This window comes from Lipophrys pholis (genome assembly GCF_963383615.2).
Source record: "Lipophrys pholis genome assembly, chromosome: 1".
NCBI classification, from domain to species: Eukaryota; Metazoa; Chordata; class Actinopteri; order Blenniiformes; family Blenniidae; genus Lipophrys; species Lipophrys pholis.
In genome coordinates, this window is record NC_137635.1 from 52,156,841 (window position 1) to 52,173,979 (window position 17,139).

A 17,139-nucleotide genomic window follows, 5' to 3' on the forward strand; every position below is an offset into this window, starting at 1 on the left:
CAGGCGGAACTGAAAGTATGTTGTGTTTTATTTTTGTTCATTGTAAATCAATGTAATCTAAAATGATAAGCAGAATGAACGAAAACAAAAAAAACAGCCCCGATCCGTTAAAACCTGATAAACTCGTCACGGCTTGTTTCGTCTCGCAAAATCACTTTGCACCACCAGGTGGTGTCTTGAGTCAGTCAAAGAAGCAGCAGAAGGAACGTTTAATGCAATGGTTGAAGCTTTTTGGATACCTCACTGCAGGTAATTACCCTCTAGTGCAGGGGTCTGCAAGCTGCAGCTCTGGAGCCACATGCTGCTCTTTTAACCCTGAACCTTTCACACAATTATATCTAAATAAACATATTATCTTGATGTCATTGCATTCACTCAGTCAAAGTCATTTTTAGGGGGGCTTTTAACAAAGGCACAAATGGTTAATATTTTGGGGAAAAAGTTAAAACCACAAAATATTTTGGGGGAAATCTGTTAAAACAGCTTTAAAAAAACTAAAATGACACAATGGAACAGAACTGCTTAAGAAAGAGCCAAGAACAGCTAATATGTCAAAACTGTCTGAACAATGCTGGAAAAACAAGGTTTAAATCTGTAAAATCAGGTATAAAAACAGCTGGAATTGTAATGGAATCTTTACCACCCTAAATTATAATAATTACAATTTAGAGTTTATTGAAAATATTTATTATTATTTTTCTTTTTATTCTTTTTATTCTTATTATTATTAGTAGTAGTAGTAATAGTATTTTAGTTGTTGTTGTTATTATTGAAACTTCATAAATGCAACATAAGACACAGTTTTTGTTCATACATCAAACTGTAGGTTAAATGTATTTTGCGGCTCCAGTTAAATCTGATTTGGTAGAAAACGGCTCTATTGGTCATAAAGGTAGCAGACCCCTGCTCTAGACCAGATATGAGCAACTAGTCTTCTAGACCCAATCTGGACCCTGAGAACTACCAACGACCAAGACTCAACACTGCCACCTAATGGCCCCAGTGGCATCGCTTAAATCCTACATATCGACTCTTTCAAGCTTTTAATTTGGAGACATTTATTTTCCCTCGTTTTGTATTTATCTGCAACCACATGCACAGTTTGACCTCAGGCATTGGCATCAGCGATAGTGTGAGGAGTCAGGTCTTTCTTTCTTCCCCCGATTGGCTTCTCTCTCTCTCCACTCATCTTTTATGCAGCTTTATCCGGCTCAGGGTCGTGGGGTGCTAAAGAGGATCCCTGCTGACGCATTCACACCTCCAGGCAATTTAGAGATGCATGTTTTTGGACTGTGCATGCAAGAAGAATAAAAAAAAGGAGTACCCTGAGGATAAAAGCCTCCAACCTTTACGATGGCGTTCACGATGAGTGACCGTTCAAACAGAAGTGTGGGACCAATAAAGGTCTTCTTAGACTTTTGGCGGCACTCTTCAAGGGTCTCCACAGCAGATTACCTACTGAGATCTCTATCGACTGACCGACCAACCAACCAATCAAACATTGATTTACATCCTAAAACCAGAAGCATTTCTTTCCACACAGCTTCCAACCAGCTCCTCACCCCCGCTACCCCGATACCGCTGAGCAAGGACAGCCAGAGAAGAAACAGTATAAAATCAAAAGGAGCGCTCAGACCCAGGAGTACGACTCGTCCATAAAAGTTCAACCCTGGATGTCTTCGTCCACGACTAATTTTTTCAGCAGTATTGATTTGAAGGATTTCAAAGTATATTTGACACATTTGGAAGGATTATTCAGTATATTTGACACAAAAAACACAAGATATATAGTTCATTATGAAGCTGTCTTTATTGCATATCACAGTAGATAAATATACAAATGTGCAGGTGTACAATAATCCCAGTAAATGTATCAGTAATACACAGTATGCCCAGATGTTGGGCTGGCCACCTGGAAGGTTGTGGCTGACGCCACGCAGGAAATCAGGAGGTGTGATAAGATACATTTGAGCAATTCTCAAGAGAAACAAAGCCTTATAATACTATACTAATCATATATGGACATATACTAGATATATGAAAAATATATTAAATATCAATAAAATATATAGAAAAATAGAAATAACAATATGTAAAAGTACATTGTAGAGGACCTATTTTCTCAAAGAAATTCTGAAATCTCATCCGTGGGCGAGTCGTCCAGGATTGCAGTTTCGAGGACGAGTCGTCCTGCAATCGTAAGTTGCCGCCCCTGGATGCCCAGGCAACTGCAGGAGAAGCCACTTATCAACCTTGGCAACCATTGGTGGGTCCGGATCTGGGTCAAGTGGACGAAGTGGAACAAAAAGTAGTCCACAGATAGACGAGTCCATATGTGCATCCCCGGTCCATATCATTAAATGGCCATTAGATACTCAGTGAACATCAGGGTGAGAGCTGATATTGAGAAGCGACCAAACCAATTATTCTGATTCATTATGCTCACGCTGTGTGCATCTCTGGAATCGTATCGCACCCACTTTATTTCATGTTAGATGTTTATTAGCAGGGTGATTGTTACGTGGTAAAACTCAGTGTATTACTGCAGATGACTGTTTTCCTGCTTCAAGCCTCCTGGGAAATAATCTTTTCTTTATATCTTGACAAGTCATCAGCCTGCAATAACGTCTAATACGCACGGCGAGAAAAGCCCAATGTAACTGGGACGCTTGTTTTCCACCGCAGGGAATCAGGCCCCGTTTACACGACAACGAATACGAGTGTATCCGCAAGTGCAAACGAGTGTATGGTTTACACAAGACCGGTGTGTGGATCCACTGTATCGGCAACGTTTTTAATCCGGCTCACAAGGTGGAAAGATTCTTTCACGGTCGCTATTCCCTCCTGCGGTGACTGATGGAGGCTATGGAGGCTCTTACTGCGTATATCTCTCTCCCTCCCTCCCCTCCCTCCTGCTCATCCACTTGTAAACAAACATGTCCGAGCAGTAGTGGTATTACTCAAAATCAATCAATTGACAAAATCAAGCAACAGCGCCCTCCCGTGGCCCGGCATACTAACTACATCGTTGTCATTGTGTACGCTGCTGCAGTGTAAACGCTTTTTCTTTTTTTTTTAATGGATTAGGTGTTGTCACGTGAAACGTTGTCGTGTAAACGGGGCCGTTTCAAGCTTAATTCTTTTTTTTTTTTTTTTTTATTTCGGCCCAGTTTCTAAACTTTATGCTGGATGTCATGATATGCAGCAGAATCAGAACTGACTCTTTGATGGCTGCTCTTTTCAAAATACATTTTTACAGTGAAAAGAAATAGGAAACAGCTTCCAGGTTCTTTTTGCAGCCGATGGCAGTCATTCGCAGCCAAACCAGCCTCTATGGACAACTCGTCCACAAAACTGCAACCCTGAACAACTTGCCCACGGATGAGATTTCAGAATTTTTTGGGAGAAAATAAATCCTGTACAATGTACTTTTACATTTTGTTATTTCTTATTGATAGTTTATATATTTTTCATATATCTAGTATATGTCCATGTATATTTAGTCTTGTATCATATGGCTTTGTTTCTCTTTGTTCATCTTTCTCTTAATGGTAAACAAATTCAAAAAGTGCACGTAAATAGATTTTCAGGAATTACTTTTGTTGAACGGCTCAGTTGGAAGCCGCATATAAATATCTTAAAGTCAAAATTAGCAACAAAAATATTGGCAAAACGTGTAAAATCAGATCAGTATTAGATCAAAATTCATCAATCGTTCAAATCAATAATGCTGAAAAGATTTGTCGTGTTGTCTGGGGTTGCAGTTTTGTGGACGAGTCGTCCGTTGCGCCCTGATATTCTGCTGTTCGCTCCCAGTGCCGGGGAAACGAGTCGCTCTCTCCTCCCCGACCTTTTCCTCACTCGGCGCCTCTCCTTCTGTCGGTCCCTAAAATGTCCCTGCTGGGGTTTCTATCTGCTGGTTCCTTTTGAAGCCACGGCCTCGCCTTGCCTCCATTATCTTGTAATTTGCGGGGGATTACGCGCCGGAGAACACGCAGTCCACCCCGTTGCTTAAGAACTGTGACGGCTTACAATAATTGCCATGCTAATTAGCAAGGAACTAGCCCAGTGCGCTTCTTTTCCCTCGCCGGGCCTGATTTGATGAATGCACTATGATTAATGTCTATTTAAAATACTTCCAGACCATTATACTTAACTGTGTCACTGATGATAATGACTGATATACTCATAATTCACACGTGGAGGTCATTTTTCAAAGACAAAGTGAATGTGTAGCGTTCTTACCGTGATTAGAACTCAGATACCAGAAAACAGATAGATTTTTCTTTGCATAACATTTTTCCAGTTTGCCCTTCTATGTGATTAAATAAAAAAAGTCATTCTAACAATCTGCGCTGCTGCCCTCGTGGGAAGTGACGATAAAAAGCATCTGCGGAAATCCATGCTGGTTTTTGTGGCCAGCGAAATGACGATATCCTGCCATGAGATGGCCACGTTGACGTTTTACTTTGGTGGTTTTCTAACAAGTGATTGAGTTGGAAGAGCGAGTCGAGAGGGCGAAAAAAACATCTGCAGAGAAAAAGGCTGTTTAATGACAAATGAAGATGAAAAACATGTTCATGCTTCAAGTTGTTAGAGTCAGTGTTTGTGATTAGAATTAAAGCTAGTTTCCGTCTGCATTGATGTCACACAGCACAGTGGTTTGCCTCCAGGGGGTTAATTTACCGTTTATAGCTACTTTTGCTTTTACCTCTATATTTCAACAATAATTACTGTTTAGCTAGAATACTTGGTGCATTTATTTTCCAGCACAACCTCACCTATGTCATGCTACAATTATTCGAGTTGGAAAAAGTTAGATTTCTTTTTTTAATATTGAGAACCACAAACCACAAACATGTTTAATGAAACACTTTCAGAACTTAGGAAGCATATGTACAAACCGAGGCACAAACTTATCCTCAAAACACATTTATATGCAACTGTTTGCATAAAAATGCAAAGAATTCCCCATATATATATATATATATATATATAAACATGGGGATTGGGTCTTGAAGAAGCTTGGGGGGTGCTGGAGGACTGGTACATGGGCAACTCGTCCACAAAAATGCAACCCTGGACAACGAGTCCATGTGGTTCCGGACATCCTGTCTACGACTTATTTTTTCAGCATTGTTGATTTGAAGGATTTCAAAGTATATTTGTCACAAAAAACACAAGATATATATTTCATTATGAAGCAGTCTTTATTGCACATCGCGGGAGATAAATATACAAGTGTGCAGGTCTGCCCAGATGTTGGGCTGGAAAACCAGGAAGGTTGTGGCTGATGCCACGCAGGAAATCGGGCTAAATTTGAGCAATTCTCAAGTGAAACAAAGCCTTATGATACTATACTAAATATATATGGACATATACGAGATATATGAAAAACATATAAAAAGTCCATTGGAAATAATAATGTGTAAAAGCACATTGTACAGGATTTATTCTCGCAAATAAAAAGGGCTTGAGCCCCCCGTGCTCCTTCTTTCCCGCGCCGCACCTGCTGGCAGCGCGCGCCAGCAGCTGCTCGATCACGTGGTCTGCTATTACCAGCTGATGGCCGGGTCAAATGTCTGCCGTTAACTTTTGTTGTTCCTCCAGACCGGAGCAGAAACCGTGAAAACTGCTGAATTAAGACTAGAAAACTCTTTGTAAGTCTGGATTTCACGTTTGCGCTCAGTTGATAAGTCAAGGTATTTAATATTCTGTGTTTTACTTCAGTTTGGCTGCGTCGTTCTCTTAGTTCTTCTTTTCTAAACACGAAGACAAAAACTAAACTTAAGTTTCCTCATATCTGAATATAATTTATTTTAATCCCCATGTTTGTTCTACTGATTTATATGTTTTAGTTTATCTTTAAATTGTGGTTTGATGCTCCTCTTGTAATTTTCTTTTCATTGTTGGACTGTTTTTTTATTTATTTAATAGCAGTTTGTTTAGTTTTTTGTTTCTCTCAACCTTTGAATATATTTACATCTTATTAATTTATGAACGCCATTATGCAGAAAGTTCATTAAAAAATTTTTTTGTTGAAAGCCAACCAAACATAAAAATTAAATTGCTTATTTTTGAAATGTCACAAGGCAGATTTATTATTTATTATCTTATTTATTTTTTTCTGTATGTAAGAAGTTTATAATTGAATTTCGAATTATGTGAATTGTCACTGTTTCTGCTGTTCAACTGTTCTGATTCTTTATAAAAAAAAGACAAGTTAAACCAGATTTAACTGTTTCTGAATGGACTTCGTGACCAATCCAGGTGAGTCTTTGAGCGATGGAGGAGCAGCTTCTCCTCTCTGCTGCAGAAGGAAGCTGCGCTGACGTGCAGAAGATCCTCCAGACCAGGATCCACCAGACAGGATCCTTCAACATCAACTGCACATGTAAGAAGAAGAACGGCCTGATGAGGTGAGTGGAAATGTCTTCAGCTGGGAGAGAACGTCTCCTCCTGTTTGTCTGACAGCCCGGAGCCAAAGCAGCTCTGGATGGACGGCGCTTCATCTGGCCTCCAGCTCTGGACACAAGGAGGTGGTGGAGGAGCTGCTCAAGGTGAGAGGAACCCACAATCGGACCCTTTTCCACTTCAACAACAGTGAATTTTATGTTTTTCACTTTAGTAATAGTAAATTTTATCCATTTGTTTCTGTGACTTAACATTTTTGATTTTAATAATAATACATTTTAAGGTTTTTGTCTTTAAGAATAGTCAATTTTATTGATTTTGACTGTAGATATAGAGGATTGTAATGTTTTTGAAGTTTAACAATAATAAATTCTAGCATTTTTAACTTTTCACACGGTGAAAGGAGTTTGTTCTTACTTTAAGAATAGTGTATTTGTGTGATTTCTGTGACCGTGACATAAAAGTTCTATACATTGGTTGGGGTTTTTTTTGTTTGTTTTTGTTTTTTATGTCATTCATTTAATTATGTGCACTTCTAGACCTGTGGACTGGGGACCCCCATGCAGGGGTTCCAGTTAGTACTCTGAGGCTTTGAGCCAAAGCTTTTGGAATTAAAGAAAAAAGACGGGCTTAACTTTTAAATGAGTTAAAATCTACAATGCAGAAGTGATTCCCGTCATCTACAAGCATATAAAGGAAATGTTTTAGACACTCAGATTGATAGAGGAAACATTTAGAGGCACAAGACACTCAGGTAGGCACAAATGCATTATTAGTCAGTTTGCTTAATTAAGATTTCCTTAATTTTAAACTTAAAAATGAAAGGCATACCATCACTGTTAGACTCGGTGTGGAGATAAATCCGGGAGGGTTTTGTTTCATGAGCTACTCTGTTTGCAGGCGGGTGCCGATGTGAATCTGCAGAACAACGTGGGCGACACACCTCTGCACACGGCAGCGCGAGCTGGACGGAAGGCAAGGACAGAGAGGCCGAAATGAGTTTGGTTTTGTTGTTGTTGTTTCTTCCACACTAACAATAGTGAGTTATTGACAATCGCAAGACATTGAGAAGGTAATGAATCTTCTGACTACGACACAGTGGCAGGTAACCTGATGTTTTCATGTGTATCACTCGTTGAACGATGAAGCCGTACTGTTGGACGATACCTTCCTTCAGACGCTGCTTCAGTATGGATTTCTATGATCTTTAACAAAAACTCATCGTTCTGCCGCTCTCCACTTTGAAATAACAATTTCACTCCGACACGCTCACAATGTTCACGTTTTTTTTTTCCCCCCAAACGCAGCAGATCTCCGTTATGATGATCCCTGTGTCTGGAGCACTTTAGATTTGCTTCACAATAAAGCGAGAAGTCATTTTTTTCCCCCAGAATCAGATGAAAGTGTGGCGTCATTCCACCTGAGACCCGGTTTGGACAATGTGTCTCCGACACTGAGTTGCACCTGCCAGGTTAAAATTTCATTCTATGGTGGGGGGGATCAAACTGTCCTGAAGCACTTTGATTTTCTGAACACCAGGGGATCAAATGGCTCCTCGCCGTCGGCTCCAGCCTGTACCATATCAACTAAAAGCAGTGACCGCCTTTTAGCGATTGTGCTTTTTCACAAATGTGCTTTTGCGGTTTGATTTACAAAATCGACACCAAGTAATTTCTCTGCCTGACTCCTGGTAAAGCCACTTTGATTGATGGTATCTGTAAAAAGTACTGGACTGTTGAGTTCTGCTTTTTATATTTAAAACTATATTCTACATGATCTGACCCGTCTGGAATGCGTGGACATTTTTTCACAACATGTTTACTTCCATCATAAACAAGCATGCTTTCTGCCCCCCCCCCCCCCCCCCCCCCCCCAAAAAAAGGAAAGGATCAAATGTAGACACAGTTTTTAGTTTGAGCATAAATGTAGAGTTCTCCTTAAACAAAAAGAAACCTGGTTTTGTCAGTTACCAAGATCCCCTGCAGACTACTTGATTTTCAAACAAATTAGAAATAAGGCCACCTGGACAGTTTGCAGTACAACTACTGCTCATTTACAAAAATAAATAAATAAAAATGTAATTGTCTGGCTCTGATTCAAAAAGACTGCGAGGGATCTGGAAAGTAAACTCTATTTACTTACTTCTGTAACTCGGATCCATTAAATACGCACTTATTCAGTGACTGTCTTTCTCCTGCGAATTACAACAAGCAACTTGTATGTTAGACGATGCTGGTATGTACTATCTGTGACCACTAGATGTCACTGGAAGACGGCAGAAAGCTGCTAGAGTCCCACAGAAAAACCTCCATTGCTGCTGTATTTGAGTGACGGAGCTAGAAACCATGTCTCCAAAAAGAAAAATCTATACGGCAGAATTTAAAGTCAGTATAGAAATAGAATAGTTCATAGATTTGGTAGTTTTGGCGTCCTCTAGTCCTCTAGTCCTCTAGTCCTCTAGTCCTCTAGTCCTCTAGTCACTCCTTCAAAAGCTTCTCCAACCACCTGATAAAACATGCCTCAGCCTCTCCCTGTCACAAAGGGTGTGCCTCAGGGCTCTGTTCTAGGTCCCCTTTTATTCTCAGTATTTATATAAATGACACTGCAGTTGGAGATTCTTAGATTTATTTATTTATTTTTGCTGATGACACACCTTTTTATGCCACCAGTCCCCTCCAAACAAACGGCTACATCTCACAAGTTTCAATAACTTTCAACAGGACTTCTCCTTAAACCTCACAGTGAACCCGTCTAAGTCCAATATCATGTGTTTTTTTTTTTTTTTTTTAATTTTAAGAAGGGTGTTGTGCTCATTTCACCCATGTAAAACTTGGAAAAAAAATAAAAAGTGTTTGTCTCAACTTGCACACCTGTGTGTCTTTTAGATTACCAAGCCTGAAGGCTTCACAGGAAAGTTCCTCCCAGCTGTAACAACTCTTAAGTCATCTGTAATTTCTCCGTATTACATCGGAGCTCTGAGTGTTGCCAAGTGATGGTCAGACTGATTTTTGTCTCTTCGGACCCGTCAGGAGATTGTTCTGCTGCTGCTGCGATTCGACGCCTGCGCCAGCATAATCAATGGAACGGCGCAAATCCCCACAGACGTCACAGAAGATGATGAAATTATTACCATGCTGGAGGGTAAAAAAAAAAAAAAAAAAAAAAGCCCACCGGAGCATTCCTTCAGATGGCTGCCGGCTCCTCATTACTGCCTTTTTTTGTTCTTGGCTTTGTGCAGCTGCAGAGCGGAGGGAGACGAGGCGGCGGGAGGGGAAGCTTCTGGAAGCAGCCAGAGAGGGGGATCTCGCCTCTCTGTCCAAATTGGTTAGCGTCTGACCTTTCTGCAGGACCTCGGTGGAGGGAGTTGCCACCTGGACAGCGTCTCGCACGGTTAACAAGTCTTTCGCAGGTGGCGCCGGTGTCTGAGATGCACAAGCAGCACAATTACCGCCATTCTTTGACATTTGCATTGCCGGACTGGTCTAATCAGACGGCGACTTCTTTGAGTCGCAAACGCGTGTGCAGACATTTTTGTTTCCTTATTTTAGTGCATCGGGATAAATAGAATTAACCGAAAAGTGAATGACTGTTTTTCCTTCTGCCGCCCGCTCCTCAGCTCAGTGGGAAAGAGGCTCCGGATATCCACTGCAGGGACTCGGTGGGTAACACGCCTCTCCACTGTGCGGCCTACAGGGGGCAGAAGCAGTGCGTGGTGAAGCTGCTCAAGTGTGGCGCACAAGCTGACTTGAAGAACAGCAATGGTGCGTCTTTAATCTCCCCCAGCATTAATTATCATCGACGTGCAAACGCATCGCAGTATCCGCAGGCTCAGTACATTCATGGTTTTGTTCTCAGGTAGTTATTTTTACTAGTCGGATGAAATGAGTCAAAATGTTGGTGAGGAAACCTACGCACAGGGAGAACATGCACACTCCACACAGAAAGGCCCGGCCGGTGTTTCAACCCACGACACTCTCACTGAGAGGGCTTTTCACTGAGTACCGAATATATATGTATATATACACTAAATACTGACTTGATAAAGTGTGTATATTCATAACATGATGGAGATATCTTAAGTGTGTGTTTGTGTGTCTGATGGTGTTGCAGGACAGACGGCTTTCGACCTCGTCCGTACAGATGAACTGAAGCACATTCTAGCAGCATATCAGGAGAAGGTGAGCTCCGTGGTTTATAGGTCACTTTTTAAGTCATTTACATGGATGACGTATTACTATTAGAGTAGATATACAAATAGTATTACAATATGTTTTGGCTTCATGTCTCTTGACGTTAGTAGACTTAAGGAAATACTTGTGTTTAAAAAAGAAATTGCCACTAATTCAAATGAATTTCTTCCATGAAAGCAACAAACTGCAGGTCTAGGAGATAATTTAAGTACCAAAGTAAAAGCTGATTCTACACTTGAATAAAATATGCCATTAAAAAGACATGTTAAACCTGTTTTGGTTTTTTTCGCCATTTGACTTGAGTCATGTATGAATAAATCAGAGCCAATTACCTGGTAATAGTGATGAGTCAATGATGTTGGACATCATAATTTCAGAATAAAAGATTTTATTAACAGCTATTAGGATCCACAGACAGTTACAAATTAGAAAGGCTGTAACGGCCAATAATGTAAGCATTTGGCCCTTTTTCAAAGTAAAATAAAAAGCCTATAATGTAAAAACTTGTCAATAGTGTAATCAGATATTTGATCTATTATCGTAGTAACATTTGACCAATAATGTAACAAGATTACATGTTTGAAGTAGCATTAAAAAAAAATTCCAAATGTATTGACTTCTGTCAATAATGTAAAATGCATTTATTTTAGATAAAAGTAAAAACAAAAAGCCCTTTTTGCAGGTTTTGTGCAGTTCGTTTATGAAAAATAAATATGATTGATGAGATAAACGTCAAATTCAATGAGAATACAAACGATGTAGCACTTTTGGTTTTGGTCATTAAAAATCTTTTTGCTTTTTTTTATTTATTTTTGACATTTTTACATTCGAAATGGCCAAAATGTTCACATCATTGACACTTGGTGGTTATTACAGAGATTTTTACTGAAGTAGAAATGAGGTATGAACATCCTCCGATCTAGATCAGCAACTGTCACAACTGTTATATTTTATAATAATGTTATTCTCTTTTTAATCCAATATACATCAATTCCAGTCCTGTCTTTGATGAAGTTTTTAGCTCCACTGATTTTTAAATTTTTTTTTAGATAACATATTCTAGTATTTTAATGAAAAAAAAATCTTCCTCTGCTTTGTCGGTCTTCCTCTCCTCTTCCTCGGGTATGAGCTGCAAAAAAGACTAAATCTGGCCTTCATTTCACAGTCCTCAAAGGCAGATTCATTTATTCCCTTTGGCAACCCTCTGTTCTTTCTTCAAGCACCACAATCAACTTCAGAAAAATCTAATGAGCAAATCTCATCGAAATCTGCTCGACTCGACACTCGTGTGTCCTACACAATGAAAGCCTACTTCTTTCTTCTTCTTTTTTTTTTCCAGCCCCTCATGAGTTAGTACCTTTTTAGAGAATAGATGCAGTCACCCTAGACGTCATTCAACAATTTATCGGAGAGAGTATGTCACCTGGAGAGATGTTTAAATAGTATATTATCAGTGAACTTTAAGATGAAAATCCCTTATGTAAAAAAAAAAAAAAAGATAGAAAATAAATGTATGTAATTATTTATGATGAGATGAGAATAATAAAGTCTGTCAAAATTAAATGAAAATATTAACTGTTTAAAAAATATATAGTAAAATTGTATTCATTAATATCTTAGACTATCAGATTTATATCTAAAGAGTACTGATTATTCTAATGAAAAATGACTAGTAGTGAAGAAACCTGAGTGAATGTGTGTATTTCTGTTGATCTTATGTAATATTGCTTAAAAGTGATGGTACACTTGATGTTTTAATTGTGTTAAATTGGCAGATAAAATATTTTCTGCAACCTTACATTCAAAGTTTGACACTTTTGTAATTTAAAAAGAAAAAATTTAAATTGTAATATTTGCAGAATAATGAAATAAACAACTGTATCACTTCAATTCAAAATTTCTAGATTTTGCACTAATCTTGTAGACAAGACTTGTCTACAAGATTACTTGTTTAAATAAGCCTCTAATATTATTTTTCACAATAATTTAAGAACATACAGTAAGGAAAATGTCTCCAAAGCGCAACTTCTCATAGTTCTTGAAATGGTTATTAGTTATTTTAAATGTTTCGTTTACCTTTCTGAAGGTGTCGCCGAACAAGCCAGCTTTCTGTTGGTGCGGGAGAGATATAAAAAATTTAAATACAATATTAAAAATTACAATAATAACCTCCTAAAAGTCAAAATAAATATACTGTGATTAAATTTACTTGTCAGAATTCTAATTTAAAACATCTAAAACAAGACACATCTCCTTCACTTTGCATGATCAATTGACCTTCTATTAAATATTTCATTTCCAGTGCATCAGGTTTTTTTTTTTTTTAAATTTAAGATCACCAAATAGTCAGGAAAGGAAATTGTATTTTTTGCGTGAAGCATGGAGGAGGCACCATCATGCGGTGGGGCTTCTCTGTTTTCCTGGTTTTGGAAAAAATAAATCTAAATTCTGAGTTAAGGTGAATAAGTGAACAGAGGCGACCACAGTCTGTCAAACATTGACACGAGGCAAAGGGGAGAAATATAAATACTTATTTTTATTTTTTATTTACACCGATTCCAAACGCCGTGCACCAGCAGCACTTGCTTCTAGGAAAAAGTCACAGAACACAATCACCTGCCCGATGACGGCTTAATAGAACTTCTCAGCTCCCCCCCCCATTGTCTGTTTTTTTCTGTTGCGTGCTCGCAGCAGTTCTGGCGGCTGTGGAGAAAGAAAAAAAAAACAAAAAAACAACCAACTCCTCTGAGACGTCAGCAGTCCTCGCTGCTTCCTGGATGCCTGATAAGCCTTGGCACAGCTTCGGTGCTCAGATCTGCACAGTCATGGTGGAAATTTCACAAAAAGCAAAAGCACTGCTGAGTTAATGACACGCTTACTGGTGAATTCTGAATCGTTTCAGGTTTGGTTTTATTATAATAAAAAACCAAAAGCAAAAGAAAGAAACAGTCTGACCAGAATTCAGTTAACTGTCTGTGCACAAGTGTGAGAAATGTTGTTTTTCTTCCACTAAAAGGATGTGAGCGGTGGGGTGCAGAAGATTGAAGGTGCTCTCTGGAAGGTAGCAGATGTTTAAGTGGTTTTTTTGTTTTTATTTCTTCCGCTCTCCAATATAGACAATCTTCAGCTCGGGCTCAAACCTTCATACCTTTTATAAACTCTTCATTTTACGCAGAAGTTTCTGATGGTCTGAGCCGTGTTGAGAAAGTTTCGGAATAGATAGTTAGGGCTGGGTGATTCGGCCTAAAAAAAAAAGAAATTATGATTTTTTTTTTTTTTTAAATGCACTTAAAAATGAGTGCAGACATCAGATATATTGTCAAAAGTACAACTTTATTGATGTGATTGTCCTCAGAGCTAAAATACATATAAACAATTAATTAAAAAAATTTAAATTATTTTTAGCTGCAAAATCGATAACTCTATTAAATCTCTTTTTGTTTTCGCCCAGCCCCAGACAGATTTATTTCTCTTTCTCTGACCTGCTTGGCTGTTTCCTTTGGCCACGTTGTTGTTTTCCGTTTGCTCTCCGGCAGAGTTCTCGCTTCCTCGGCTGGAGACGCCACTGGGTTGTACTGGAGAACGGGACGTTGTCCTGGTACCCGAGACAGTGAGAGAACGTCACCTGTGGTTTTCACAACTACATCGGATCAATCCGCCGGCATTTGCATATTTGAAATTCTGCTCCAAAGCCTCGGGAGGGTCAACAACTTTGCAGAAATTAGTAGAACACTTTCTATGTTATTTGGTGTTGGATTTAATTTTATTTATTTAAAATTTTTCCTCCAGAGCCGATGCTGTGGCCGGAGTTCGACAACAAGGCTGCAAGTGTCTGTCCCAGTCGTACTGCATGGTAAGCAGCCCGGTCATCCTCCGTTAATCTCTGCCGTGATGCTCGGTCAGTGTTCAGAGACTCGCCGATCGGCCCTGCGTTTTGTCGTTCCAGGTCAAACCCTGGGATAATTGCTTCTTCATGCTCCGATGCTTTGATGACACTGCGCATTGCTTCAAGGTCCCGTCAAAGACTCACTCGGTGGCGACGAGAAAGGTGACGCTCGAAAAGTCCCGTTCAACCTGCGCGCCTCACGCAGGAGCTGATGTGTGCTCGCCGCGGCTATTTTTGGGAACGTAGGGATGGATGGACGCCTTGGAGAAACACGCGTCCCACAGCACTCGCCACTGCACCCGGGAGCAGCTCGTCGACGAAGTGGTCGGTGACGGCGGCGCAGGAACGGGGAACCTGACGCAGGCGTTTCAGGTGGAGAAGCGAAGCCCAAAGCTTTTCATATCTGTTTTATTTATCCAGCTCAGTGTTTGTTTGTTTTGAGCTGTGAGTGGAATTAGTTTTTTTTTAAAGCGTCCTCCTCACTTCCAGGCGGCTCGCGCCTGCCAGCAGAAGCTGGAAGCTGAAGTGTCGATATTTCTCTCCATGGTGAAGAACGAGGAGAATTCTGGTGAGTTTTACTAAACGCAGAAGTACAAGTAGGTGGAGGATTGTATGCGACAAAAGGAAGAAGAAAACTAACACGAGATTCATCGCAACACAAGGTAAACAAAACTCCAAAAAGTGCCTTGCTTCAGTGTTCGCTTTGCCTCGTGAAGAGGAGTGGAGATCTAAAGCAGGAGTGGAGATTCATTCCCCTGATGGGACCGTGTGAAACATCCAGGAAATCATAAGTTTGACTAAACTTATTATTATTATTTTTAAAAATTTTGTTGAAACAAGTTTTGCCTCCATTAAATCTGATCCAAGAAATCTCATTAGGAAAATCCATATATTTAAGGTGGATAACATTTTCTTTTTTTTTTGTTGAATTCATTCACTTTTATTTTGCTCCCAAAACAACAGAGTCATTCCAAGGTACAAAATACATTTTAGTTTTCTTCTTCACCTCCACTTGCTCCTCCCAGTTTGAGTTTCTCCTCTCTCCATCTAGAAGAGCGAAAGCCTGCCCCCTTGTGGCCACTCGCCTCACACCTTCATTCAGACTTCAGAACTTTCTGCGCCGTGTCGATGATAATTCATCTTTCTGTTCTTCGCCTTTTCACAGCCGTGGCTGCGCCTCTTCTCCTCAAAGCCAAAGAAACCAGTGAGCTCTCCGGGGAAACCTGCTCGGCTCTCCGGGTGTGTCTGGAGCTGCTGGCAAAACAAGAAGAGGTGAGCGAAAAACTCAACGTTCACCTTGGAGGGAAAAGCCTTCATCACATCACGACTATAAACGTATTTATAACTCTGCACAGTGGCGGCTGGTCGTCCATTTCTGAGGTGGGGCTCTTCATTATTATTCAATTTCAGCCAAAGTTAACTTCATTTAAATAAAGTGCTTTTATCTGATCTGATCTGAAAGATATTGTACTTTTAAACAGCTCGTGCATAGAGAGAACTTATTAAGACTCTTTTATTAACATACTTGTAAACAAGTACAAGCAGAAACTTCATTAAGTCCCTTTTAGAATATAAATGTGTTTTGGGGCTGATTTACCTGAAATGACAGTTAGTCTGAGTTTAGGGAAAACAAAAGGTTTATTTTCAAACAACACATCAATCCAAAGTATTCTAAAATTGCTTTGAAAGAAACTTAAAAAAAAAAAAAAATGAATTGCAACATAAACAGTTTTTTTTAAGCTCTTAGATTTTCAGTCATTAATAAATATGAGCAGATCTAAATATTTACAAACAAAATTCTGAGCACATTTCTGTTTATGTGAAATTTGAGAAAGTTTAACCTGACCTGCAGCATTTCAGCCAAATTTCTCCTTTCAAAAGAATAAATTAGAAGAGATGTGACCGTTAATAATCAGACTCACCGCTTGTTCATCTCAACATCTCATAGAGTCACACGAGAACAAACCACAACTGACTTTAAGCCAATCACTGAGCCAGGGGCGATTTCAAAAGCGCCCCGAGTCTCGGACATTAAACGAGGCTGATTGGTTTAATTTCATGTCAGTCACTCTGGTATGAATCGGTAATTGTTGAGTGCGCTGCTAAACCCCGCCTCCTCAGGGCGGCTCTCACATCGACCCAAGCTGCTCAGACACACGCCACGAGAGGGAGAAATTATAATATAAAACGATGTGTGAATATCAACACAGTTCTTTTTAGATCATTATATTCATACCTGAAACTATGGAGGCGATATAAATGAACACATCCCTGCTGGGGGAATAATAAAGTCTTATCTTTTTTTTCTTAAATACAGTGTGTGTGTACGTGTGTGTCCCATTGGCTGCACAGTGCCCTTGGGTGGAGGGTGGAGCGGGGGGGGAGGGGGGTAGTAGTAGTGCAGGAGCAGTGTGCAGTAATCGGTGGCTCGTCTGTAGGTAGGACACAGGCGAGATCCGTTTTTATGCTTAGGTCTGCAGATCAGCGTAGCCACACACACACACACACACACACACACACACACACACACACACACACACACACACACACACACACACACACACACACACACACACACACACACACACAGAGGCTCCAGGGAACGGCTGTGCATTGACTGAGGGAAGTCGAGCATATTCACCGGCTCAG

At 39.9% G+C, this 17,139-nt stretch overlaps 1 protein-coding gene across 1 annotated transcript in view; it reads left to right on the forward strand.

The window, feature by feature from the left end:
• The first annotated feature begins 5,557 nt into the window (after positions 1-5,557).
• The window catches only part of LOC308114884 (oxysterol-binding protein-related protein 1-like), a 29,393-nt gene continuing 17,811 nt past the window's right edge, over positions 5,558-17,139 (forward strand). Inside the window, exons 1-15 of the mRNA XM_080472127.1 lie at positions 5,558-5,702; positions 6,271-6,394; positions 6,475-6,560; positions 7,315-7,389; positions 9,444-9,555; positions 9,653-9,738; positions 10,031-10,175; positions 10,525-10,592; positions 13,621-13,665; positions 14,141-14,214; positions 14,394-14,457; positions 14,551-14,652; positions 14,737-14,862; positions 14,980-15,058; positions 15,656-15,762. Coding sequence (XP_080328253.1) covers positions 6,286-6,394; positions 6,475-6,560; positions 7,315-7,389; positions 9,444-9,555; positions 9,653-9,738; positions 10,031-10,175; positions 10,525-10,592; positions 13,621-13,665; positions 14,141-14,214; positions 14,394-14,457; positions 14,551-14,652; positions 14,737-14,862; positions 14,980-15,058; positions 15,656-15,762 — 1,278 coding nt within the window. The 5' untranslated portion in view covers positions 5,558-5,702; positions 6,271-6,285. The remainder of the gene's footprint in view (positions 5,703-6,270; positions 6,395-6,474; positions 6,561-7,314; positions 7,390-9,443; positions 9,556-9,652; positions 9,739-10,030; positions 10,176-10,524; positions 10,593-13,620; positions 13,666-14,140; positions 14,215-14,393; positions 14,458-14,550; positions 14,653-14,736; positions 14,863-14,979; positions 15,059-15,655; positions 15,763-17,139) is intronic.